The sequence below is a fragment of the Calidris pugnax genome, unplaced genomic scaffold, assembly GCF_001431845.1.
Source record: "Calidris pugnax isolate Ruff unplaced genomic scaffold, ASM143184v1 scaffold24, whole genome shotgun sequence".
Classification (NCBI taxonomy): Eukaryota; Metazoa; Chordata; class Aves; order Charadriiformes; family Scolopacidae; genus Calidris; species Calidris pugnax.
In genome coordinates, this window is record NW_015090922.1 from 8,486,211 (window position 1) to 8,512,267 (window position 26,057).

The 26,057-nt window shown below is 38.9% G+C and overlaps 1 protein-coding gene across 10 annotated transcripts in view; it reads left to right on the forward strand.

Moving 5' to 3' along the window:
* GLTSCR1L (GLTSCR1 like) overlaps window positions 1-26,057 on the forward strand; it is a 65,989-nt gene that overhangs the window by 20,061 nt on the left and 19,871 nt on the right. For 3 of the 10 annotated variants that reach the window (XM_014950879.1, XM_014950878.1, XM_014950880.1), the window contains exons 5-12: window positions 3,178-4,878; window positions 6,694-6,793; window positions 8,061-8,158; window positions 9,508-9,569; window positions 9,698-9,843; window positions 10,012-10,106; window positions 10,434-10,536; window positions 11,369-13,147. In XM_014950879.1, the coding sequence (XP_014806365.1) occupies window positions 3,178-4,878; window positions 6,694-6,793; window positions 8,061-8,158; window positions 9,508-9,569; window positions 9,698-9,843; window positions 10,012-10,106; window positions 10,434-10,536; window positions 11,369-12,168 (3,105 nt within the window). In that variant the 3' untranslated portion in view covers window positions 12,169-13,147. Of the gene's footprint in view, window positions 1-3,177; window positions 4,879-6,693; window positions 6,794-8,060; window positions 8,159-9,507; window positions 9,570-9,697; window positions 9,844-10,011; window positions 10,107-10,433; window positions 10,537-11,368; window positions 13,148-13,629; window positions 15,365-16,012; window positions 16,238-16,716; window positions 16,930-18,162; window positions 18,247-26,057 lie in introns of those variants that run through there. The other 7 variants (XR_001413010.1, XR_001413011.1, XR_001413007.1 and 4 more) reach the window with 7 other exon arrangements.

Sequence of the window (26,057 nt, forward strand, 5' to 3'; positions counted from 1 at the left end):
AGTCTGATGTGAAGCGTTTGCCCTGTCCTTCCCCTTTCAATATAATTATTAAATATTGTAGGAGAAACGTATGTTGAGTTGACAGTTCTTTTTCCAAATAAATTGGCTGAGCTAACGGTGGGGGAGTGGGGTATCAACAGTAATAAGGTGTGCCCAATTTTCAGCTAATTGGGAACGGTGGTTTTGATGGTACCAGACTAGCAGCTGGTATCAAGCAGCAGCTTCCTGCATGCAACATAGCAGTGGTGGGTTTAAGGACTCATCCTAAGAAAAATGAGGTTATGGGGTAAAAGGGGTGACATGTGACATCCATTTGTCGTAGCGTACACTTCCTAGTTGTTCTTTGTAGAGATTCTTCTGACAAGCACGAGTAGGTGGGCAGGAGCCAGGGGAGTATTTCTGTGTATTTTCAGACAGAGTTTTTGGATTAGTTGTGAGAGGGAGTGGGAGATTCTGGGCAAGGAGGGACTGTTGCATAGGGAGTAGCAGTTGGGAGAAATAAAAATATTTGTTGACAGCCAAAAGAGCTTTCTGGTATATGAAATTGTGTGTGCATGGGGGGAGAGGTAGGTAATCTAGAAGGCAGGTGATAAGAGGAGCAGCTTTTCTAGTATTTATTCCTAAGGTGGCTTACTGTTTTTTCCTTCTCCAGGACTTGTTCCTCTCATGCTCTGTTCTCATTCTTTTGTATCTTCATAATGAATACCAATGTCATCTTCTCTTTCCTCCCTCCCTTGCACGAGAGCCCTGTGCTGACCTGAGTGAAGAATGACTTGATTGGAAAGATAGTTTCTTACAGTGCATTGTGAAGGAGCAAGTGGTCTCTAAATTATAAGTAGATGGTTCCGCAGTCCCAGTTTATAGTGCAAGATACCTGAAAAGTTAAAGGCTTCTGAGTTTTTTGTCATTAAATTTTTTGCAGATAATGAAAGCTCTGTCTTTGTATGTATTCAGAATTGCTACCATGAAGTAGGATTGACTATCTTGATGCCCATCTCCTGCCTTTCAGTGGCAGAGTTTACACATTCAGTGGTAAGGGTTCAGTGCCTCAGCTGGTAAGCATGCTCAGCCAACACATAAAACAAAGGAGATTAAATTCCTGCTGACTAAAGGACAAAAAAGCATTTCCCCCGCCTCCCCCAAGTTGAGTGATTGCGTAGTTGATCTGCTCATTCCGAGTTGGTTTCCTTGGACGTTGATCAGAGGGTTCCTTAGCCATTGCCCTGTTAGCTGGGTTGTACTCAGTGCTTCCACCTTCCTGTTCTGGTACAGTAAAACAGCTTAAGAGACCAGCATATTCACGAAGCCAGCCAGTAAGACTCATGTTGTTAAGCAGATTCATGAAGTTGCAGAGGCACTAATTTCTTGTTGAAGTTAGGCTGGTGTTCTGCGTGGCTGTTCGGAACCTGGGCAGCAGTGATTCAGGTGTTGAGTTGGAAGTTCCCTGGTTCCAGTTTATGCACATAAAATCGGTTTTGGATGTTCTGGGAATGGGGAGCGAAACTTGGGATTCTTCATTCCAGTGGGAGAGTTTCAAGCTGTTAATCTTGATTGCATGTAATATTACTTATTATTACTGTTGCTATTACTAGTAGTAGTAATAGTTATATTGTTAGTATTAAGTGGAATAGCATTAACTGGAGCCCTCTAAGTTACACAGTTGTGAAAGATTTCAGGTTGGTCATTGTCTCTGGAGGCCAGTTACAGGTGCAATAGGGAATTCTCCCCAAGAACCTGATAGTTATGAGTCCTAGTAACACCCTAGTTAGTGACTCATTTTTGCTGTGCCTGGTGGTAGCTAGGTACAGTTGAGAACCTGATTTGTGGTTTTAGGTGCTCATGAGATTGAGACATCAAGACATTTAAATACTAGTTTAATTCCTTCTGTTAATATTAAATGTAAAGTTTTTATTGTAGTTTATTGTTGTATTTTGAAAATATTGTACTGAATTTTAAGACTAACTTCTTAATATTTTAAAACGTGACTGAAGTTTCATGAACTACACAGGCTGATTCAGAAACAGATTGGACTAAAATTCTGAATAAATATGCTTGGGGAACTGAAGTTAGGGTGGGGACATTACTGCATGTGATAATTACAGCTTTCAGTATCTTCACACTGTTTATATGAGGTGAAAACAAGCGTCTATGACTTCCAAAGAGTGAAGGCTCAGAGTATGAAGTTGACTATAATTTCATACCCACGTTTTGCGTTTATCATGACTTAAATAGAAACTGGATGTTGTTTTGAATAGTTTAGGTACAATTTTGCCATTTAGAAAAAAGTGTACTCTGTCTAACTTTAAACTACTGCAAATAGCATTATGCATTTAAATTTGTCATTCCACCTGTAGAAACGTCATACTTGTGCTATCTAGAGTTTCTGGACATAGTTTTGTTTTAGGAAAATATTACTGGCAGTAGGTCAGAGTGAAGTAGGTTCTGATTTTCCTTATCACAATATTTATGCATGTAGATTTGAAGGATTTTTTCATTCAAGGTGCCACTTAGTCTTTGCCGTAGTTTCAGTTTTCCAATTCTCCATAATTTTTTTTTACTAGCATAAACCACATAATCTGTAGGATTGTTTCTCTTACTGCTTTGTTTCTAAAATTTTTCTAAACAGAGAATGAATGTAATTCCTTAACGTTACAAAACGGTCACTAGTGTGCACTGTATGGCCATAGAAATATCGGTAGGATTTTGGACGTGGATTTCATTTGATAGAGGAAGTCAGTGAAAGAGCAGCTTTCTCCTGCTTTTTCCCTGCTACTACTTTTGCTACTGAAACCTTAGCTGAAATTGAGTTACAGTGGTGGTCTTCTCACTCCTTCCTTTTATCCTTTTATCAGTACGGTACTCAGCTTCAGGAAGGGACAATGGTACTTAAAGAGCATGTTACATCCTCTTGAAAGAGTGCAGCTGCAGAGCTGAGTGCTGTGGAACTGGGAGATTTGAGAAGTGAAAGGAGTCTCCGCAGTCTGTTACGAGGCCATGAGTGGGATCTAAGTGACGCGCATGTTTACGCTGTATGGCATGAGCATCACCTTATATGCATACTATGCAAAGAATATAATTCTGTAAAGAAAGTTTGCTTGAATGAAAAAAAGCTTAATGAGGAAACAAGGTAGAGCTTGGAATTTCTGCAAATGATTTATTTCTTGTTTTGCATTTCAGAACACTGATCCTAAGTCGTCTGTAAAAGGTGTAAGCGGTCAGCTTGGAGAGGGGCCTAGTGATGGACTGCAGCTGTCCAGTAGCCTTCAGTTTCTTGAAGATGAACTTGTGTCTTCTCCTTTACCTGATCTTACAGAGGATCAGCCTTTTGATATTCTTCAGAAGTCCTTGCAGGAGGCCAATATTACTGAACAGACTTTGGCAGAAGAGGCATATTTGGATGCCAGTGTAGGTTCCAGCCAACAGTTTGCACAAGCTCAGCTTCATCCTTCTTCATCAGCATCCTTTACTCAGGCTTCTAATGTTTCTAATTACTCAGGTCAGACGTTGCAACCTATAGGAGTTACTCAAGTGGTACAGCAACCTGTTGGAGCATCATTTGCAAGCAATACAGTCGGTGTGCAACATGGCTTTATGCAACATGTCGGAATTAGTGTTCCCAGCCAGCATTTGTCTAATAGCAGCCAGATTAGTGGTTCTGGCCAGATACAGTTAATTGGTTCATTTAGTAATCAACCTTCCATGATGACCATTAATAACCTCGATGGATCTCAGATTATACTGAAAGGCAATGGTCAGCAAACACCTGCAAACATGAGCAGTGGCCTCTTGGTTCATAGACAAACTCCAAATGGTAACTCACTGTTTGGTAACTCAAATTCGAGTCCAGTAGCACAACCTGTAACCGTTCCATTTAACAGCACAAATTTTCAGACGTCATTGCCTGTCCATAATATCATCATTCAAAGGGGTTTGGCACCAAACTCTAACAAAGTTCCCATTAATATCCAACCAAAGCCTATCCAGATGGGTCAGCAGACTGCTTACAATGTGAATAACTTGGGAATACAGCAACATCACGTGCAGCAAGGGATTCCGTTTGCTTCTGCAAACTCACCTCAGAGTTCAGTAGTTGGTCCTCATATGTCTGTTAATATTGTTAATCAACAAAATACAAGAAAATCAGTTACACCTCAGACAGTTAGCAATGCTGGAGGTAGTATTGTTATCCATTCTCCTATGGGACAGCCTCATGCACCTCAAAACCAATTTCTCATACCTACAAGTTTGTCTGTTAATTCTAACTCAGTTCATCATGTCCAGGCCATAAATGGACAACTTCTTCAGACTCAGCCTTCCCAGCTGGTTCCTAGCCAAGTGTCTGCTGAGCATGTAATGCTCAACAGGAACTCGACAAACATGCTAAGAGCCAACCAGTCGTATTCAGGACAGATGCTGAATAATCAGAACACAGCTGTTCAGCTTGTTTCTGGCCAGACGTTCACAGCTCCTGGAAACCAAGTTATAGTAAATCATGGAACTTCACAAATCGTTGGTGGACAGGTGCCACTGCAGCAGGCGTCACCAACGGTGTTGCATTTGTCACCCAGTCAAGCGAACGTTTCTCAAGGTAGATCGAGTTTTACTACGATGTCACCCGGGCAGTCCACCGTCTCCAATATGTCAACTCCTAATCGATTTGCTGTTGCGAGTTCTTCTGGTTCAGTCCATCCTAGCTTGGGACCATCAGTTCAGTCTGTTGCATCAGGAGGAAACTTTACTGGAGATCAGCTCACGCAGAACAGAACTCAAGTTCCCGTCAGTGCATCGCATCGTCTTCCAGCATCCTCTTCCAAATCTGCCAGCACCTTTAGTCACACGTCAATTGGAGTAACACAACAGCAGTTTTCCTTTGGTCAGGTATGGAAGTTGCTTGAGAACATAGCCAAAGAAATGCTTCTAAACTGTGCTAAAATCTGGTTAACAAAGTATTAAAGTTGGTGTTAATACAGAGAACATTAATTTTGTTCATCTGTATTGTTCTAAATACTGTGGAACTGCTGAAAATTACTATAACCAGGATACATCATTTCACTTGGTATTTTCTAAATTCTGTCTCCGAGTGAATGAATCTGTCACTTTCATTAATTCAGCAGATTTTGTTGGTGATGTGTAGTAATATTTTCAGAACTGCTTAGCAGTGATCTATTTCTACTCCCATTTAAAGGAATGGATATTGAAAGATTACACAGCTCCAGGCTCACCTGAAAATCTTACCATAGAGCTGGATGTAAAGGCTCGGGTACATTCTTAGCACTTACAGGTCTTTTCACCTCACTAAAACTATGCATATATTTTCAGGGTTTAACGTGTTCAAATTAGAATTGAAAAAGTTTCTTAGTTTTCTCTTTGTTTTTTACCATACAAAATCGATCTGTTAAAACTTAACTTTTTTGGCATTTTTCCCACTGTAGTTTTGTGTGTCTGGAGCAGTTAGAAGTTTTCAAACTTGAAGCAAAGACAAGGCATAGGTGTTTCTTAGAATCCTTAAAAGGAAATACCTTTTAAAGCAGTTTGTAAAAGCATAACATTTAAAAAATATTTTGTCTTAGAAGAGGTCTATTTATTAATAATTAAAAAAAAAATCTGAATTTACTTTTAAGGTGAGAACTGGTCTGTTGTTGTCCAGTTGATGCAGCTGCAATATATATTCAAGACAAGTTTGTCTGTTTTCTTAAATTAACTTCCAAACTCTGCCAGTATTTAACTTGGTGACTTGTCACACAGTTAGCAACAACATATTGTTTCCTGTCTGTCTTTTTTTTGCTTTTGTTTTTTTCCCTGGTCATTATAAAATAATAACTGCCTCAGAATGCATTTGCAGTAATTATCTTAGATCTTTCTCTTTTCCCAAAGTTCTAATGGATTTTTTTGCTCAAGACCAAAATGGGCAATGAAATAATGTGTTTTAGAAAATAATGTGTATTTAGAAAATAGGAGCAAATATGTTGTAGAACCACCTTTTTAGTCTTTGTCAAAACTGCTAGCATAGGTTGTAACATTTTGTTTGCAGATGAGTGATTTGAAGCCTACCTGACTTTCCCTTCATGTGGCTATATCTTCCTATTTGTACGTTTTGTGCTGGGCCAGTGAGTTTCAGCAGTTATAAAAGCATAATATTTCTTATTACTGTAAAAGACAATTTTGGTTTAGTGCTGAAATTTCAGAGCTGAAAATAGGAACTACAGAGAACAAATTCTACTGTTTACCAGAATCTTTTTAGTTTGTTTGTACTTGCATTTTAAATATTGTACTGTATTGTAAACCGTGTATCATTTAGTCACTGAACACTGGACAGCTTGTTCCACTGTGTATTTTTTTTTGTTCTGGAGAAACCTTATTTAGTCATCTTGCAGTCTTGAAATTCTTAAAAGCTGAACTTTCTGAGGGCTACTTGTAGTGGTAAATCATGGGTCTTCCAGAGTGTAACTGATGTGTATTTGTACTGTTAGTGTAATTTCTGTTCCTCTCTGATTTACTTTATAAATTTCTTGAATTTAAGAGGAATTGAGATGTCTGAAATTTCACGACTTAGGAATTTGAGGTTGAAAAAGGATGCATAGAGTTGAATTTTAGTAGCCTTTCTTGCTTTTTTTTCTCTGTTTGTTAAAACTTTCAGTAAATATTTGACTGTTTCATTATTTATTTTTTTTTTCCCTAATGTGTGTGATACAGAAAAAAGCTATGAGCCAGACATCACCGGTTTCTGCATCGAAGACGCAGGATAATTTGAGACAACCTCAGCTAACAAGTCTTCTGAGCAACACACTATCAGGTCAACTAAGGTCTTTTTAAAATAATTTCTTAATTTTCTCCAGCAACAGAAATTGGTTCTTCTTTGACGTGTCAGACTTGCATTGACAGCTTATGCTGATAGCGTTCTAAAAGTTATCCAAATTTCATTTTTAGAAGAATGCAAACTGAATTTTTCAATGTTGAATGTGTGCTTTTATTTTTCCAACCCATGGCACTTCATTTAGAGTGAATTTAGGCACTCATGTAGAGTGAAAAGTTGAATCTCCACAGTAAGCAATTAATTCTCTTCTCTATAAAATCCAAAACTGTACATTCTTTCACTTACTTTTTTTTCAGCTTAGGAAAATAGAAATAAGTAATTTTCAAAATACGGACATCTGCTAAAACTTCTAGGCCTTCTCTTTTGATGGCTGCTTCAGATACACAGGAAAGGAAAATAGCAGTTACAAAGCTATGTGCAGGCTGTCATCACTCTATTTATTTTTGAATATGTCACTTTCAGTTAGAATAGTTAATGTATTGTTTGTAGCAAAATGGTAGGCTTTTCAAGCAGCACCATGCTACTAAAAGAACAAACCCAATAGGTTCCAAAGCAGATAATGCAATAACCTTCATGTTCTCTTTGTATGTAAGTAACCCTTTTAATAAGGTCCCATAATCTACCTACTTTTTTTTTTTCTTCTTTTTTTTCCTTGTATGGTGTTACATGCAAGCTGTCCAGGCAGTTCTCTACAGTCAGCACGGTATATTTTTTTTTGGGGGGGGGGGTTTTTTTTCTTCTTTTTTTCCTTGTATGGTGTTACATGCAAGCTGTCCAGGCAGTTCTCTACAGTCAGCACGGTATATTTTTTTTTGGGGGGGGGGGAAATAAATAAGTTATTATTTGTATTGGTTGTAATGTAGCATGGCTGTTAAAACCTGTTTGAATTCTTGAGCAAGGCAACTGAAGGCAGTCTGCCCATATTGAAAATGTAGGAAAAAAAATTATGATGCCTGCGGTCTAAATGCTTTTAGGAGCTCTAGAAAAATTGTGTTTATGTGCTCAAAGGAGGGTTAGTATAAAAGCTTATTAAAAAATTTACTGTATGATTTTCAGTAGATTGTTGGAATGCTTTCCTTATGGTATCAGTTTCTCCACAGGGTGGTTTCACTAATGCTTTTAGTCATACAAGACATGTATCTTTCTCTTAAAAGCTAAACACTCAAGAAAAATTATCAGGGTAGGTACAGGAAATTGTTCTGTTCTTGCTTAGGATGACAGAGTCTTTTTAACATATTTTTAATAGGACAGGACTCTGGAGGAAAAATCGTACAACAATCTCTAGGAACCGCACAGCCACAAGAAAAAGTAATAGGATCATCGGCAGTTCAACAGAATATACAGGTAAAGCGTACTTTTATTAATTCAGTAAGTGGAATCTGACTGTACTGTTCCCTGAAGATAATTTCATATGACATAGCAATTTTTCATTGAGTTAAACCTAACTCTTTTAATTATTTCTTACAAACTCAAGATCTTCTGTAGCTGATTGGGAGGGGATGGTTTGTGGGAAGTAGCAAAAAAAATTCACCTGGTCTTTATCTGTTTTATTCTTTTCTATGTTGTCTTATTTCCCCAGTGTTTTATCTTTTTCTTTTCTTTTTTTAACCACCGATCTCCTATATATGGCAATTATGTACGAAAGTTTAACATGACATGAATGTTTTTCCCTGTCTTACTGATACACATGTACAACAGAAGATGGTCACAGTAGTGGTCAGCTGTGAGTTCAGCCTGGTTTTGTAATTGTTGGTCAGATGTTCATTCTCCTGTGGTGGTAAATACTTCTTATGCTCTGAAGCGAAAGGCTTTTTGGCCAGCGAGTACCATCGCAGTGTGCCTGCTTCATGCTGCTCCTGCTTTGCTAAGAAGGATGCTCTGTACCACATGCTTTTTTGTTCCTTCTGTGTTGTAGTTCAAAAGAGCTTTCATGCAATCTTTTTTAAAATCATAAGTAACTTTTGCTCTGTGGCCAATTTCATTAGAAAGACTAGTTGACTAAAAAACCCCAACAACTTCGTATTAACAAAGACTCTTTGGTCCAGAATGGCTTCTTTGGGAGAATACTTGGATTGCAGTAATGCCTCTTGCACAGTAGGGACATGAGCCTTTACCACCTTAAGACTGTTCCCTTGAAAAACCTTGGCTTCATAAATGCCTAAAGGAAAGGAGAAGATGACATAGATCTATCTGATAGGTATATCTGTAGCATCGACACTGAAACAGAGTTCCTAGAACCACTTTCACCCCCAGCCCAGCCACCGTGGCTTTCAAGAATTTAAGTATGCAACCTTAGCCTGCTTTCCTGACACAATCCATCAAAATCAGGCGACACCAGCTCAGAAATGCAGAGACGGTTCTAGAGAGCAGATTTATTTGGAAAAGTTTTTAGATGTACCTTTTGATCTGCTAAATTTGATAACAAACCTTTTCCCCAGTGAAGCATATATAGCACTACAGTGGAATTTGTCTACAAACAACATTTCAGATCTTTGGCTTATGTCAGAGAAGTGACTTCCCCATTTCATTGATACAGTGCCCTGTAAAAATAGGAGATAGTTGAAAGTCTTTATACTTTTGTTGTAGTTACACTTAGTATTGGTGATATACTTAATTGGCAGAAATAAATGCTGAAACTTAGGCTTTGAAAAGTAGGGGATATATTGTAATTTGTCTTTTTATTTTGAACTTAGGTGGATGGTCATTTGGTTGGACAGAAAAGGCCTGCTGCTAAACAGTTAACTAAAGGAGCTTTGTAAGTCATTCTTCCTTCGTAATTTTGTTGCAGATGTTTCCTCTAACCTTCATTTATTTTTAGCTTTTGTCAGTGCATAAGTTGTGTTAGAGTATGTGTTAATTATATATCATTAATTTTCCTTGTAGTATTCTACAGCAATTACAGAAGGATCAAATGCATGCTGTGACACCAGATAAAAGTCGGTTCAGATCATTAAATGATGCAGTTCAGAGACTCCTTTCATACCATGTGTGCCAGGGATCACTGCCAACAGAGGAAGACTTAAGAAAAGGTAATTTTCTTTTTAAAGATTGGCAATAACGTTTGTAGTCAATGTATTGAGAATTCTTTATGTAAGTTAGAGCAATAAGAAGGGGAACGCTTTTAAATTTGTGCAAGTTACTGGACCTTCTGGTTCAGTAGAAGGACACTATTTGAAAGTATACTCTTGTCTTTCTAGTGGACAGTGAATTTGAATCGGTAGCTACACAGCTTCTGAAGAGGACACAAGCTATGCTGAACAAATACAGATGTTTGCTTATAGAAGATGCAATGGTAAGGTGTATAATTCAAGTAGATTTTATGTTTATGGGATGTGAGTCAATTTTAAAAAAAACACATCTACTGGAAGGTGAGAACTAGCATTACAATTCATTTTGTTGATACTGTTTATCGCCTTCTTTGTTTTAAAGTCTTTAACAAATAAAATGTACCATAAAATGTGAATAATACTTTCATTCTGTGGAATTGTGAACACTCACTGCAAATACCTAATCAATGATACTCTTTTTCTCTGAAGAGTAACTAAGCTGTAAACGTTTTGATTTGGTACGAACGTATGAGTGACTACAGAGACGGTTGGTTTTGTTCCTTTTCCTGCAGCGGATAAATCCCTCTGCAGAAATGGTTATGATTGATAGGATGTTTAACCAGGAAGAAAGGGCGTCTCTGACCCGGGATAAGCGTCTTGCACTAGTGGATCCTGGTAAGTAATGGTTAACTCATGAATCTCACAAAAGCAGCATAAGTTTGGAGTGTTTAAAAATCAGTGCCACAGTGAGGCACTGATTGTTAGGGGTTCAGTTGTGGCCACAGTGAGGCACTGATTGTTAGGGGTTCCAATAATTGAAATACTGAATAAGTGGTTGCAAGTTAAATTCTAATAACTTCCAAACTCGGCAATCTAGAGACACTGTGGTGTTGAAGGCAGTTATTTGGAGGAGAAGTAAATTTCACCTGTTTGGCAGAGATATTTTTCTGAGGTTCTTTTGACAATAAACATGACTCCTGTATGGTCTCAGTTCTAGTAGGGAAGAGTCTGAATTTGCTGGGCATCAGAAAGAACACCACTATATGAAGCATGAATGTTCTTGTGTATCTTAATGAAGTGTTGCTTCTGGAATGTCATGGCCGCTTAAATGGCAGCATTTTTAACCAGACTGTTGTTGAACTTAGCGACTAGAAACAAATCATTTGTGTAAGGTAACAGTCACTATTTGTTTAAATAATTTGCATATTCTGCATATTTTAAGATATTCAGAGGATGTATTGAAGAAGGTAGTGGTCTTCCAGATACTATATTCGCATACTTAGAATGCTAGGAAGGGCCCTTCATCTGGTTTTACAGTGCTTATATGTGCATAGTGTGCTGATTAATTTGCTGACAATCTCCTACACTGGATGGGTGCAGCAGAACAGTTAAGCATGTGTACATCTCTTTAAGGCATGGTATTTGAATTTTAATACTCAGAAACTATGCTGGAGTGTCAGTTATTTTGGTGTATGGGTCATTTAAGTAAAATGTTGTTACTTTTCAGATGGTTATCAGGCCGATTTTTGTTGTTCTGCCAAACAATTTGACAAAACAGCTGAAGAAGCACAGCCCAGCAAAACTGACCATCAGTCTAGCAAAACATTACCTACTCGAAGTCAGAGTACCAAAACCCACACCAGAGACCGACCAAAATCCAGCTCGGCAGAGTCCACAAATCACAGTAAACTTCCTCTAGTGCCTAACAACATTCTGACATCACAAGAAGTAATAGCCTCGACTAAAAAATCGGAGAGCCTCACTAAAGCTTTAAAGTTTGAAAAAGCTAATTGTTCTGAAAGCCAATACATGGCCCTTTCTGAAGAAAAGATGGCTGGGAAAGATCTTGCCAAGTCCACTGAGAATTCTTCGAGTTCTGAAGACTTGTCAAAAACTGTGTCAAGAGGCGGTCATGGAACACACAATAAAATATCAAGGAACACAGTTCAATCTTTCTCAAAGGTAACGTGTAATAATTCCCTCCAAGACAAAACTCTGAGGAGCTCTCCAAAGAATGAGGTTTTACATCCCGATAACAGGAAAGGCTCTGGTGAACCCCAGCAAGACTTACTGCTCAGTAAGAGTTTAGAAACTACGTTTAAAAACATCTTGGAACTTAAAAAAGCTGGGAGACAGCCACAAAACGAGGCGACAAGTAGCGGCTCGGTTGAGTTAGAATTTCCTAATTTTTCACCTGTTGCTTCACAGGAAAACTGCCTGGAAAAATTTATTCCAGACCACAGTGAAGGTGTTGTAGAAACTGACTCTATTTTAGAAGCAGCTGTAAATAGTATCTTAGAGTGTTAATAGTTCCAGTACCATGGACTAGTTATGTTTCTCTTAGCAGAAGCAAATGTGAATGACACCACAAGTACAGCCTGACATGCATTTAAGGTTAACCTTTCTAAACTAGATTCTGTTCTGTGTTTGAGAGCAATACTCATTGTGGTTACAGTGAGATATCCAAGTAAAGTTAATCCTTGTTAGAATGCAGTCTGTTAGGGCCTTACTATTTCAAGTATTACTATGATAATGCTTTTGATAATTGTGCAGTACTGCAACGTAACAAGGTTGCAGGTCGTTAGGCCCTATGTAATACGGTAATATACTGACAATCACAGTCATTTGAAAGGATATATTTATTAAGAAAGTGTTTTTAAAAAGTGATGGAAGCAACAATTCTCCCCTACCCTTTTCTTCCACAAATCATGAAATTTTTAGTTTTTCTGGAAAACCCACTGTACCTCTATTCAGAAGTGATTATTTGCTTTGTTAATGAATCTGTGTTCTAGGATTCTTAAGTTGGAAGGATATCATCAGTGTGTTTACAAGGCTTCATAATTTAAACTTAAAGTGCTTTTCTATTGCTTTCTGAGCAGAAACTAGTACTTGATGATATATTTGTAGTGGGTAACTTTAGTCTGTGGGATGATATTATATGATCTTAGTCACAGTGGCATGATATGAAGTAATAAATGCTTGACTAAGGAAGGTAGAATGGAAGCCAGTAAATGGCAAAGTGTACAGGATGAGGCCATGATAGAGCCATGAATTTATATATATAATACATATATGTTAACTCTTGAGGAAAAGATTTTGCATTTTATAATTGGATGTAGTCAGCCTTGAGTCTTTCTGAAGTGGTATAAATGTTTTTTTTCTATTTGTTGTTCGTTTTTTTTAGACCAAGTGTCAAAAGCACTTTTATTTGAAAACTGTTATGATATTTGTAGCTTATATTTTAAGAAGACATTAGCCTTACTCTGATTAAATTTAAAGGCCAGTGTTTATTTTTGATTTTTTGCTTTTTGCTGTCAGAGAATGTTAAATCATCCACCGTAGCAGTCATAATGATCAAGATATGTACAGACCAAAGTCAATCATCAATCCCCTTGTTTAAACATATCGAAAAGTATGTAATTATTAATTCATATTGTAGAGCCAAGTGAAACCATTGCATGGTTTGCATTTGGCTTGCTGTCATGTTGTTAAGATAGAATCTTATTATTTTATTTATTTATTTTAATCTATGACATCTTTTTTTTTTCTTTTTCTTTTTTTTTTTTTTTTTTTTTTTTCTACAGACATGGCATCGCAGAGTACCAAAGGTATTTTTTTTTAACTAATACAGGGAAATAATTCAATATAAAAAATTAAACAAACTCATGTGCCAAACTTCTACAAAACAACTATTCAAAGTCCAATTGGTGAAGGTTCTTTTTTTTTTTTTTTTTTTTTTTTTTTGCTGCCCATGCTGCTTTTTCCTAGTTTACTTTGGTCATGAGTGCTTTTGTGCACATAAGTACGGTGACATTCGTCACGTGCGTGTAGTACATACGTCTGCTCAGGAGGATATAGCTTTTGTGATTTCTAAGGTATGCTCATGTTCTCCCCCGGAACCTTCTCCACAATTTCTTAGAAAGATTACCAGCCGTTTTCCAGACTTGCTGATTACAATTTTCTTCATAGAGAGGCTCATTGTGACAGGCTGTGGTTGTCTGTCAGATTGCCAGGAAAGAAAACAGAGGGGTTTGCTGTCATGTAATTCAGTCCATCTGAATAGTGCAAAAGAAAGCAGAATTAGATCCTTGTCACAGTAGAAGATTACAGGGCAACTCAGTGTTGAGCTACAGTCCACTGTCTGACCACTAAAGGAAACCAAATCTAGAAAGCAATGTGAGAAAGATGAACTTCCTTAAAATTCATTTCCCCATTCAACGTGAGTGGAAATACTGGTTTTGTATGTTACTAATTGCCATTTTAAAAAAGAAATGTGCCAATTTTAAAGTACATGTTTGTAAAAATCCATCATTCCCAAGTGTTGTATAAAATATTCAAGGTAATAATAAGTACTGCCAGTTTTAAATTTTTAGTTAGGTGTCCATAGAATAGAGTCTCAGGCGGTTACTTGTTTTCTTATTGGCAAAACTGACAATATAGTCTTCACCTATTGCCTTTTTAGATTTAATAATATACTCATGGCTGTGTATCCTGGTGCATATTTTATTTTATCATTTCGGAAGTTTAACCATTCTAAAACTATCAAGGAAGGAAAACAGTAAGTTACACAGCTGTATTTTGACTAGTTACATTTTTTGTTTATAGGGGAAAAAAAAAGTAAAGTTGCACATTCATTGATCCACTTGCTTTTTGTGCCACCTCAAAATGGGTTTCCAGCCTCTCTACAGAAATTCGTAATTGAAGTATCAGGCTGTGTGTCTTCTATTGGATCTCATTTGGGGATGGGGGACAATGGCTTATAAAAAAATGACAAATTACAAGAAGTAATCATGGTTGATTTGGTCAGACACATTTCTCTGAACTACTTACGAGAGGAACCCATCAATCCTAGCAAGATTAATCTTAGATTGTTAGTGTTCTGTGTTCACTCCTTTGAATTCAATTCTAAAGGAATTCTGGTACGTGGTGAAGCAGTAAATGAAAAAATTGTATTTTTGTTGTGCTTAAAAAAAAAAGTATGAATTTATTAATCATATGGGCTCCAGTCCAGCAAAGTATTGTGAATGTGCATGACTTCAAACATGTTTTCATTATTTTGCTGGATCAGCATTGTGATTTCAATGTTATTTAATACTGCCTAATATTAAAACAAATTTTAAACTGGCAATTAAGAAAACTATGTTTGTTTTGAAGATTTTAGTATAATTTATCTGTTAGATTAGGGAGGCCTTACAGACTGACTTCACTTAAAGAGGATGTGTCACTTATTGTCAGTGTGGTATGGACTTTATTTGCTTAAATACCTTCATTTGTAAAGTATGTCTCACTTGAAATTGCTTTGTATACATTTTGTAAAAATATTTATAAAATGTTTTGTAAAAAAAAAAGTATAACAAATTGCAGTTTATTTTGTTATGTTGGATAAATACTGTTAAAAGACACAAGTCAGTAAATATATTGTTAATCCATGGATAGGAAATGTTTAGTTGGAGATTACAAATTGAAACAACCATTGCAATACAGCCAAAGATTTGGGAAAAAATGTCTATCTGTGATTGTCTTGATTTAACCAAGTTGAGTATTTTACATTTCCAAAAGAGGATTATTCTCAGTTTTAAATAATATGGTTGCAGAATATTCTTACCCTGTGCTTTTTATAATGCAGCCCTGTTATAAAATACTTAACAGGCCAACTTTCCATACTCGTTATGAATATTTCTGAACATACGCTATTAGGGCTTGGTTCATGTCACATTACAACTACATACAGTGGGGTTGATCTCCAAATAATAAGGTTGCCAGTGGTCCTGCTCTGTTGTCATTAGAAACCTTGCCACGGAGAGGTTGCTGAGACATGCTCCCCTTCACCTGCATGTTTTCTCAAGATAGAGCCTTCATCTTCCTGATACGTTGGGGAGAGAGAAGAAAAGAGGTGGATTTTGTTACTCAGCTGCCCACCTCATCCATGCTGCAGGTTTCTGAGTTGTGCCCATTTTTGGTTATAGATAGGTATTTGGTCATAGATAAACTGTATTTGCAGTATTTCCCGTTCCTTCCTTTTGGCTGTAAGAGGATATTACAACCCCTTCCTTTTGGCTGTAAGAGGATATTACAATTGCTGGTGATGTAATGCTTCTTCCTATTTTGAGAGGGGTGATGAACCTTTTCTTACTGTGATTGAATTTTTCAGAAAGTACGCTGAGATTCTGGTCTAGTAAAGCTGTTATGCTTGGAACTTCAACACTTTATTTTTGGAGGCTGTGAAAACCGAAGGATTGGTGAAGTGCACTGCCTCTCAACTTGGAGTAGGGCCTGCAGTGTTGAAAGGTAGAAATCTTTATGGTCAGTATTCATTATTTTGTCAGTGAGACAAAATAAACATGCATTTTGAATGCTTCTTACGTGGATTCAGACAGTAAAAACATGAATAAAGTCAGTTATACATTATTTTCATCTCCGTTTGAGTTAGGATGGCTAAGCATCTTGTTTTTTTTTTTTTTTCTCTTTATCCCTGTAGAATTACCAGGCAAACTTTCTGGGTTGGGAAACGTTTGATGTACAGTTACTGTGCAGCTGTTTTTGCTTCAGAACATGTTTTTATTACACACAGTGTATTTTTTTTTAATTGCCTTTCAATAACAATTTTATTGATGGGGTTTATAATGTTTATTCCAACACTCGGGAGAAAATTTCTGAAGATTTGGGCAAGTGTGTTAATGCATTTATTTAGGAAAGTCAGGGCACCTTTCATCTTGAGGATCAGTGCAAAGGAAAAAATAGTTGCTAGAATAAGTTTGGCACGAAGAAAGGTATTTAAGTAATTTTAAACCTTACAGAAATTCCTCTCTTCTTCAGGAGGTGCTTTCTTTATAAGCCTTTGAATTTTTCCTTTAGAATTGTACACAGTTTTCCTTGGAGTTTTCACAATGATGTGTTTGTCAGCTTCAAGAAATGCCAGGAGCTGTCCTCATGACTTGGGGGTCACCTGTCCCTTTGGCTAAAGAAAGTCATTGCAGAAAATAAGCGAGTTCTGGTGAAGATCTGAAGAGCGGCCACTTCAGTGCACAGAGACAATACACTGTACACAGATTTCAGATTGCAGTAGTGGTGGGTATACTGAATTATTTGTTTGTAATTTATGGATCAGCAATTTTCTTTCTGGGCCACTTGTATTGCAACTAGTCATTGTACTGGAAATTGAAAAAAATGTATCCATAATAACTAATTGTGATAGCAAACTTGAACAAGCCTGCTGTGCTAGGGAACAAAAAGATAAAAGGACACAAAGTGTCCAGCTGAATCAATATTTTTGGTGTAAAAGCAAAAACCTCTGAAGTTGTCCTGTTGTGTGCTGAGCATAGAACACTGCTTTATTTTTTGTCTAGACTTGTTTTCATACGGTTTTCTGGGGAAAAAATAACCTAACACTAACAAGTCAGATGAGGTGTTCACATGTGATACAAGTTGTTGCAACCATATTAATGAAACGACAATGAGTTTAGAATTCAGTGCTTAGAAGGGGAAGTAAGTTTAGTTAGTCCAGAAGGCCAGTCACATCCTGGGCTGCATCAAAAGAGGTGTTGCCAGCAGGTCCAGAGAGGTGATTCTTCTGCTTTACTCTGCTCTGGTGAGACCTCACCTGGAGTATTGTGTACAGGTCTGGAGCCCTCAGTATAAGAAAGATACGGACCTGATGGAGCGTGTCCAGAGGAGGGCCGCTAAAATGATCAGGGGGTTGGAGCACCTCTGCTACAAGGACAGGCTGAGGGAGCTGGGGTTGTTCAGCCTGGAGAAGAGGAGGCTCTGGGGAGACCTAATAGCAGCCTTCCAGTACCTGAAGGGAGCCTACAGGAAGGCTGGGGAGAGACTGTTTACAAAGGCCTGTAGTGACAGGATGAGGGGCAATGGCTTTAAGCTGGAGGGGAACAGATTTAGATTGGAGATTAGGAGGGGGTTCTTTACTGTGAGGGTGGTGGAGCACTGGAACAGATTGCTCAGGGAGGTGGTTGAGGCCCCATCCCTGGAGATATTCAAGGTGAGGCTTGATGACGCCCTGGGCAACCTGGTCTAGTTGGGGGTGTCCCTGCTGGCTGTGGGGGGGTCAGACTAGATGACCTTTGGAGGTCCCTTCAGGCCTAGACAATTCTATGATTCTAGTCCATGCTTATACATCTGGACAGCTTTTTAATTTTCAGTTAGCTTTTATGTCTACGTAGCTTTGGTCATACCGGAGGCGACTTTCAAAATTACTCTGCGCTTCTGGCTACACAAGTTCCTTACTGTACCTTGTTTATTACAACTTGTGAAGATAGTGATATTTCATTCTAATTAATTTACCAGAACAGGCTTGTCCTGATAGAGCTCTGCTGTCTCTGCACACCACTGAGGTGGACATAACATAGACCCAACTCTGGCATTCCTTTCGAGACGCCTGGCACGTAGGGTCGGATCCGCAGTCTGATGAATTAGTGGAAGGATGATTTTCAGTTAAGGATTATGGTGGTAATACTTCTCTTTAAAAAACTAAAAATTAAAAAAGCATGAAATATAATTTGTGTGATAACCTTGGGTGGAAGGTGATGCAAGGACTCTCAGATTCTACAATGATGACCATCTCGGCACTTAGGTAGGTACCATTATATAATTAATGGTATTATTTGGGATGGTGGTTGAATAAAATGTTTTCATATAAGTAGGCTGCTATTTCCTCTAAACATTATGTACTTTTAATAATTGCTGCAAAATTCTGAACATACAGAGCTTTACTCTCTCCTGTGAGCTTTGACTCCAAATGTTCATACGGAGATGTGAAACCATGTGCAAGTCATGGTGAGAAAATACTGGAAGTAGTTAACATCAGGTAAGGGGTGTTATAAAAGTGGCTCAAATTAAAAATGAGCTAAAATATTTGACATTTATATGAGGCTAAAATCCTGTCTGGATCATTGTGATCACAACTAAAATTTAGCAGCTGAAATTAAATTCAGAAATTACAAATTGTAAAGTTTAATTGGAGAAGTACCAGGGTGAGTGAAGTTATTTTTTAAATGTATGTCATTCCTGAGCTGTGTCTCAGCAGTTGGATTTTCATCAACTTCAAGCTCTGGGAACAACTTCAGAGACACTCAAAACTGACTCCTTTTTGAAATTTTCAGATGGCAGCTGAAACACGCTGGAAAAAGGTGCTTGTTTTTTAAACTTTTCATGTAACTTCTAAAGCTGTAATCACAAATTCTGCAATTATTTTGGTGAGTGAATTCCATCTGCTGACAAGTCAGGCAGCTCATAGGCTTCGAGGGAGCTGCATGCAGCAGGTACTTGTTTGCATACAGGAAAAGCTCAATTAAAGATAACGTGGCTTCAGTGATTATTGTGGGACTAAAGGGGCTAATATTATAAATACAGGTATTTAAATGCTTTTCTAGCACTGCAGGGTTCAGCCACTGGGCCAGCACTGACCAAATACGTATATAAATGTCCATTTTGTTCTTTCTGCAGTACTTTAAGTGATGTAAACAAAAGTCTTTCTGCACTACTATTGAATTTGACTAACTTCTAAGATTCAGTTTGAAGCTGATTTAATCTCAGAATTTCTTCCAAAGTCTCATTCCAAAATGCAACAACACACTGAAACTGTATGTCAATTATCTAATAGATGTTTCAGGCTCTTTTTTTTCCAGCCATACTGTGGCTGATGTGTGTGTGTTGCACATCCTTTCAGTGAGCAGCAGCAGCAGAGTGTCACCCTGTTGGAAACCTGCTGTAGTTCGTTTCACAGCCTGGTATTGGTGGGTGTATTTGAGGCTGATAAATGGCAAACAGAATAAAAATGCATGCGGTTAGCAATCCTGAGGTTGAACGATTCAATTTCACATTGCTTTCAAGGTAAAATTAATCGGGGAATTGGGGATTTGGAAGGCCCCTATTAACAGAGGCCAGTAACAGACCAGTCTGCTGTGCCTGAGAAGGGCTGGATACCAAGCGCTCAGGGACTCGGAAACCTTTGTGTACAGAGAAGGAAATTCAGATGAAGGTGAAAGAGACGAGGCTCCAGGGTTTGGAAGAGAAGAGCAGGAAGGTAGGTAGGGATGTGTTGGGGATGGATCTTGTGTGGACCTTTGGGATTTAAATGTCTAAACTTGATTTTGAAAACACAGGACGTATTATATGGACAGGAAGTTGTACAGGACTGTGTCCGTGTCTGCACTGGATCAAATAATTAGCATTTTTAAAAAATTATTAAACCTTTATTTTTTCTTTGCACCTCTGAAAATACCTGGATGATACTATGTGAAGGATTAATTTACAATGTAGTGAATATTCTATTTGGATGTGGATTTGTATGTCTTAATGTTGCAAGGATGGGCTCAACACAGTTTGACAGCTGCTTGTGGAAGATCGTAACTAATATGCAAGGTCTGGTTTTAAATTAAGCAAGAACATCGGTAAAGATTGTCAGTAAATTCCAAAATATTGTGGAACTGGAGAAGTGTTTTCATCATTTTAAATGAGCATCATTGGCAATGTATTCCTTAGCAAGAGGTAGGGAAGGTGTGGAATCTGTTTGCTACTGTGCTGTTTTTTTTCTGAGGTTAATTTTCCCCATTGATAGAAAAGGGTATTTTTTTTTTTTTTTTTTTTTAGTGAAAATGTATACAACCTTATGACACCTGCAATAAGTATTCAATTTATGAGAATAAATTATGTTATTGCCTCTTGCTCTTGCCTATTGAGGAGGGCAATTTTAATTCTGTGACAGCCAGTCTGAGAATTAAAACTTATTTCCCAAGGGGTTGAAGACCTGCTTTTTTTTTTTAAGTTGAATTACACTACATTTGATTTGTCAAAGCCAAAAAAGAGGTCCCACCTCACTCTGATTATTTTTTTTTTTTTTTTTTTCTGTTTTATCCTTTAGCGAATTTGAATCCCCTGAGTAAATGAGCATTCTCAGATACTTCTAGCCTTAAGTGACTTTAACCTGTCTCTGCAGCAGTGTTTTGTCAGAGACTGCCCGGTTTACTCCACAGCCCTTGTGATTAAGCAGGATCCTAAAAATAATCTTAGCTGTTGATTTGTACTCCCATTTTCCTTAAGTGAGATATAATATCTTTTGGGGGAATTTAGTTTTACGTCTTTAATTTGTAAACTCTTTAGCTACTTGCATGCAGATATGTTTATCATCTACCCCAAGGAGGGTGAAGGTATTTTCTTTCTTACCAGGCTAAGCTCAGTAGAAATACATACTAGAGATCAGGACGAGGTCATTGCTAACAGTGAAAACCGGAAATCTGATTTTTTATTTTTATTTTTATTTTTGCCATCTGCTGTGGTCTTTGATACCTGAAGTTGCTAATAGCAGTTCTGTGGCTACACGTCTGATAGCAGGGTGCAGGCCTGGAAACAATGCGAGGCTGAAGGTTGGAGTTAACCATCCCACCGATCATGAGACCTGGTTAAAGGAACCTCAAAAAGTTACAGGCAAATATAGTTCTGTTTTGTCAGTACTGCAGTCTAAAGGCAATGTTTGAGTTGAAAACCAGTTTTGTTATGTGTATGGAGAGGTAGAGGAGAAGCAGCAGACATAAATTGTTAAAAGGGCTGTTTTGTAGAACAGCCGAAAAATAAGGATTTTTGCTTGCTTCCCCTCCTTTGCTTTCAAGGCTGCAGGCGCTTTGGTATTGATGAGTTGGCTTGGTCTTCTGTAAAAGGTTTAAAAGAAGGAAAGAGAGGGTGGAAAGCAGAATGCTCAGCTCTATGTGTGTGTGTCCATTCCAGAGGTAGTTACCACTGTGCAAATAAACAGTAGGTCTCAATTGTCTGCTGCTAATTATCACCCAAATTTGATTTGCACGCTCTTCAAAGGGACTCATATCTTTCCATTTAGTTATTTGTTTCAGTGCGATGAATCTTTAATTCAAACCAAACGCGGGTCAATTTCCAACTGGAAAAAAAAATGCGAGGAATGTGTTTATCCGCGGTCATATCAGTGTCTCTCTTTAGTTTTATATACGTGGTGATTCGTGGCCTCAGTGGGGAGGTGAATTTGTGTCAATCCGTGAATTGGCTTTGCCTGTTTGGCAAGTTTGTAAAGGGTTTGGTCAGTTGTAGAAGGGCTTAAATAATTGTGCCTAATGGAATGGTTCTGGTGGGCTCTTAGTAATGAGGGGAAGTTTTGAAGTTCTACAGATGTAATGACATCTCATTTTGAGTACATTATTTCCCCCAGATATTCCATCCCTGATGCAACATCAGGTCAGTTGGTCCTTGTGTGCACGTTTTTTCTACTGCGGTAATTTTCTTTTTAATCTTTACTGGCAGGGTATTTGTTCCTGTCTCTGCAGCGATGCTGTCTGAAGTCTCTGAGGGCATTGAAATAATGGCCAGAAGCCTTTCCTCCATCAAAAGCATCAGTTACAAAATACAGGCCTATAATGAGAAAATAAGGCAATTTAAGAATCTTCTGATGACTAAGTAGATGTTGAGCAGTACCTCAAAAATCTTGCAGCGCTGTGTCACCTGGACATTGTCCTGGGCAGATGGCTCCAGCTGACCCTGCTTGAGCAGGGGAGTTGGGCAAAATGACCTCCAATGGTCCATTCCCACCTCAACCATTCTGTGATTCCGTGCCGGTAATATTCAGTAAAAATTGTGAATAATGGATTTTTACATGTGCGGTACTAAATGTGACTTTGCTTTCATTGACTGTGGTTTTGAATTGAACTTTTGGGGGCCACACGGGTGATGGGTGGATTCAAAAATGCATTGCTTTCAGTTGTTTATAATCTAGAAAGAAAATACATTGTTAGAAACATGTTAAAAGATTGTTACCAGTCAGAGGTATTTTAGAAAAAAAAACCACAACAGGATTTCAGCTGCCTGTGTGACTATTTATCCAGCATAAGGAGCGTATTTTTAATTTTCATTTAAGTGTTGTGAGCTTGTTAGCCCTGCCCTGTGCCTGTGTCATACAGTGCATTCACTGCATCTTTTCACCAAAAGGGTTATCTTTCACTGAAGGGGTCATCAGACATTGGAATGGGCTGCCCAGGGAGGTGGTTGAGGCACCACTCCTGGAGGTGTTCAAAAGACGGGTTGATGTAGTGCTGGGAGGTATGGTTTAGTGATGGTGTTGCTCTTTCTTTGTTGTGTGGGTGTCTATTTTTGTCAAAGTTAGGTTGACGGTTGGACAAGATGATCTTTAAGGTCCCTTCCAACCTAGAAGATTCTGTGATTCTATGATTCACGTGCTTACATGCACTCACCACGTTATCACCTTTGGACCAGCAATTATCCTTGGCTGTCAGATGGCTCTTTAATTTGGTGACTGCCTGCCTTTCTTCCAAGGGTGTGTGTCTCGGTGCGCAGGACAGCACCGGTACCTCACGCACCATGAGGTCTATCTAAAGGCTTGTCTGCGTGCTGTATAAAAGTTACACCAAGCCTAACGAGGCTGAAGCCCCATCTGAGCAGTGTCTCTGTTTCCTAGGTAGGAGTCTTTCCCTCGCAAAACGCTTAGCATTGATTCCCAGTTCTTCAGCCTCCTGCAAGAGTCAAACTTCCTTCCCCGATTGACTCCACTGGGAAGAGGGCGCCGAGTAGTGCCAGTGTCAGCCTTTGTGAAGCCAAAATAGCAACCGGCAGCAAAGTAGGTGTCATCTTCAGCAGAGCTGGCTCTCGAGTATTTCCCAAAGGCCACAGCTAGTGCTCCTCTGCTGGGAGAGCCTGCTGTGTGCTGTAGCTCCTAACTCCAGGCAGTCCTCAAGTGTTCACTGGGTGGAGTGAGCGCTCTTCATTTTAACAGGCCTTGCCTCTTTTCACCGTTCAAAATATTGGATGTCTATCCTCATCCACAGTCTCTGGCACTTCTCTAGTCTGTCATCTGCTGCTGCAGGAGCTGCCAGCTTCCCCCTCAAGAACAGCCTTGATCCCTTCCTTCAGTTCCCAGTGAAAGCAGCGCTGGCAACTGCCATCTGTGCTCAGCGAGCAAACTTAGAAGGGTCCGTCTTCAGACATTTGAGCCTCTGCTTTTTCTGCACCTTGAAATCAGTCTTTGTGATAGAAATTTATTATTTATTTAGCGCCTTTGTGCTGTGAGGGATCCAGCCAAGGAGCAATCTGCTGCCCAGCTGGCTAGCACTTAGCAGCCACAGCAGGGAAAAGGGTAAATCCAATCAGCGGACTGCTGCCTCCAAAGGTGGTGTTGGAAGTCGTTAGCCAGCCCTGGTAATTGGGAACAGCTACTTAGAGTTGTGTGGAGTTTTGGTACAGATTCTCACCAAAAAAAAAAAAAATTGTATTCAAGACTGCACACTCCTTTTGTCTCTTGTGCCTGCAGGAACGTACACACCTTCCAGGGTCAGGGTCCTCACGAAGCAGGGGTGACTGGTGCTGCTTCGGTGGAGCTGTTGGACTTCTCTAGTTGTTGGGGTGCCTGTCTGCACTGAGCCCCACGCAGGGCTCTGGCCTCCTTTACCCCCAACCAGGTTGCATGAGTTTGGGCTTAAATCACTTGTTCCTCTGGGTAATGAGTATTGGCAAGTGTTTTTTATTTTCCCAAGAGAAGGAAGAAGAAATTCGAGGCAAGTAAACACTAGAATCTGGGTAAGAGCTAGAATTTGCTGTGCAGACCCATATCTTTTTTTCTGCATTTTGTCTACTTTTCAGAAAGAAATAATGTCTATAGATGCTGTATGCAGACAGACACAATAGTACAGCAAAGTGTGAATTTCTCCCAGCTGTTTTAATGGAGTGTTGATTTTAAAACCTAATTTCACTGCTACTTGCTGTGCAATTAACACCCAGTTAATACATTTAGTTAGTTCAGCTGTGTGGTACTATACTTTGTGTTGAGGTGGGTGTCAATATGGACGCTTTAATGAAAATGTGTTAAGATAAATGAGTAGTCAAAGAGCAAACAAAATCTGAGGCTATGGAAGCAGAAATAAAAGGAAAAGTTGGTAATTCTGTAGTTCTATTAAAATATTATTTTTAATGAAGTGTTAATTTCTCTTATGCCCCCAAAAAAGCTATGGCAAGAAGAGAGGGAGTTGAGAGACAGGAAGTTAAAAATTGTTAGAAATTGAGCAAAAGGGAACCTGACAAAATAGTGGCCGATTCAGAGAAGGTGAACTGACTGTCTCCATGTAAGCTCGAAATACAGGAGGACAGCTACGAAACAAATATAAGCATCAAGTGAGATCAAAAAGCTTATATTAAGAATATGACTGTTCCAGAATACTAACAGAATAGTGATTACTGCCTTGCGTAACAGCAATGGAATTTAATGGTACAAGGTTTCGAAACCTACAGCACAGTGAGATGAAAAAAACCACGCTGATTGAGGAGACCGCACTTTTTAGGGAGAAAATAATTTGCAAGGGTTACAACTTTCAAGGTAGTTTAAGATCTGACCACTTCTCAGCAGTGGTCTCTAAGTTGCTTCTCTGAATATCTTGTAAATTTAATGATGTTCCATACTGATAAAACAAACCCAGGGTTTTTAAACCACTTATGATAGAGCAAGCAGAACAGGAAACCATTTCCAGAAATTGTGGACCTTTTTGGGCTGAGGAAAGGATTTTTTTCTCTGGACTTGAAATTTTATCAATTGTTGGTGACTGGGGTTTGCACATCAGTTTCACGGTTCTCCACGAGGTGGAGGAAGTGGCTCAGGCTTCGTCGTGTGTCTGGGGAGCGGGCTCCAGCGTGGGGAAGGGGCTGTGGGGTAGCTGTGCCAGCTGTGCCAACTGTGCAGGGCTCCTGCTCCCTCCTCTCCCCACACCGCCCGCCCCGTCGCACTGCAGGCAGCGCGGCCGCAAGAACAGGCTCTGAAGGTTTCTTGCTGCTTTGCTCCTTTTAAAAACGATTAGTGGGGATTTCGATGTTGTGATTCATCAGGAGGTCCTTAAGGGATTGGTGAAGGATGCTGACCTGGTCACCTCACGTCTCCTTTTCCATCAGAGGAGCTTAGTCCCCCAGCTGTGCGGTGCCTGGCCTGTGGTCGTGCAGCCAGGTGGTGACTGGGCTGGCAGATAGACCTGGTTCTCTGAGATTCAGTGTGCTGCAGAGTATTCACTCCTAGAGGTCATTTTCACTATAAAATTGGTATTTTTTTAAGGATAAAATACAAGTAGGAAAAAAACCAGCTGGCGCCTGTAATTAAAATATTACAACTTGTACTAGGTTTCTGCTAAGGGCTCTGATTTTGTGAACAAGTGTTTTGGTTGACTGTGATG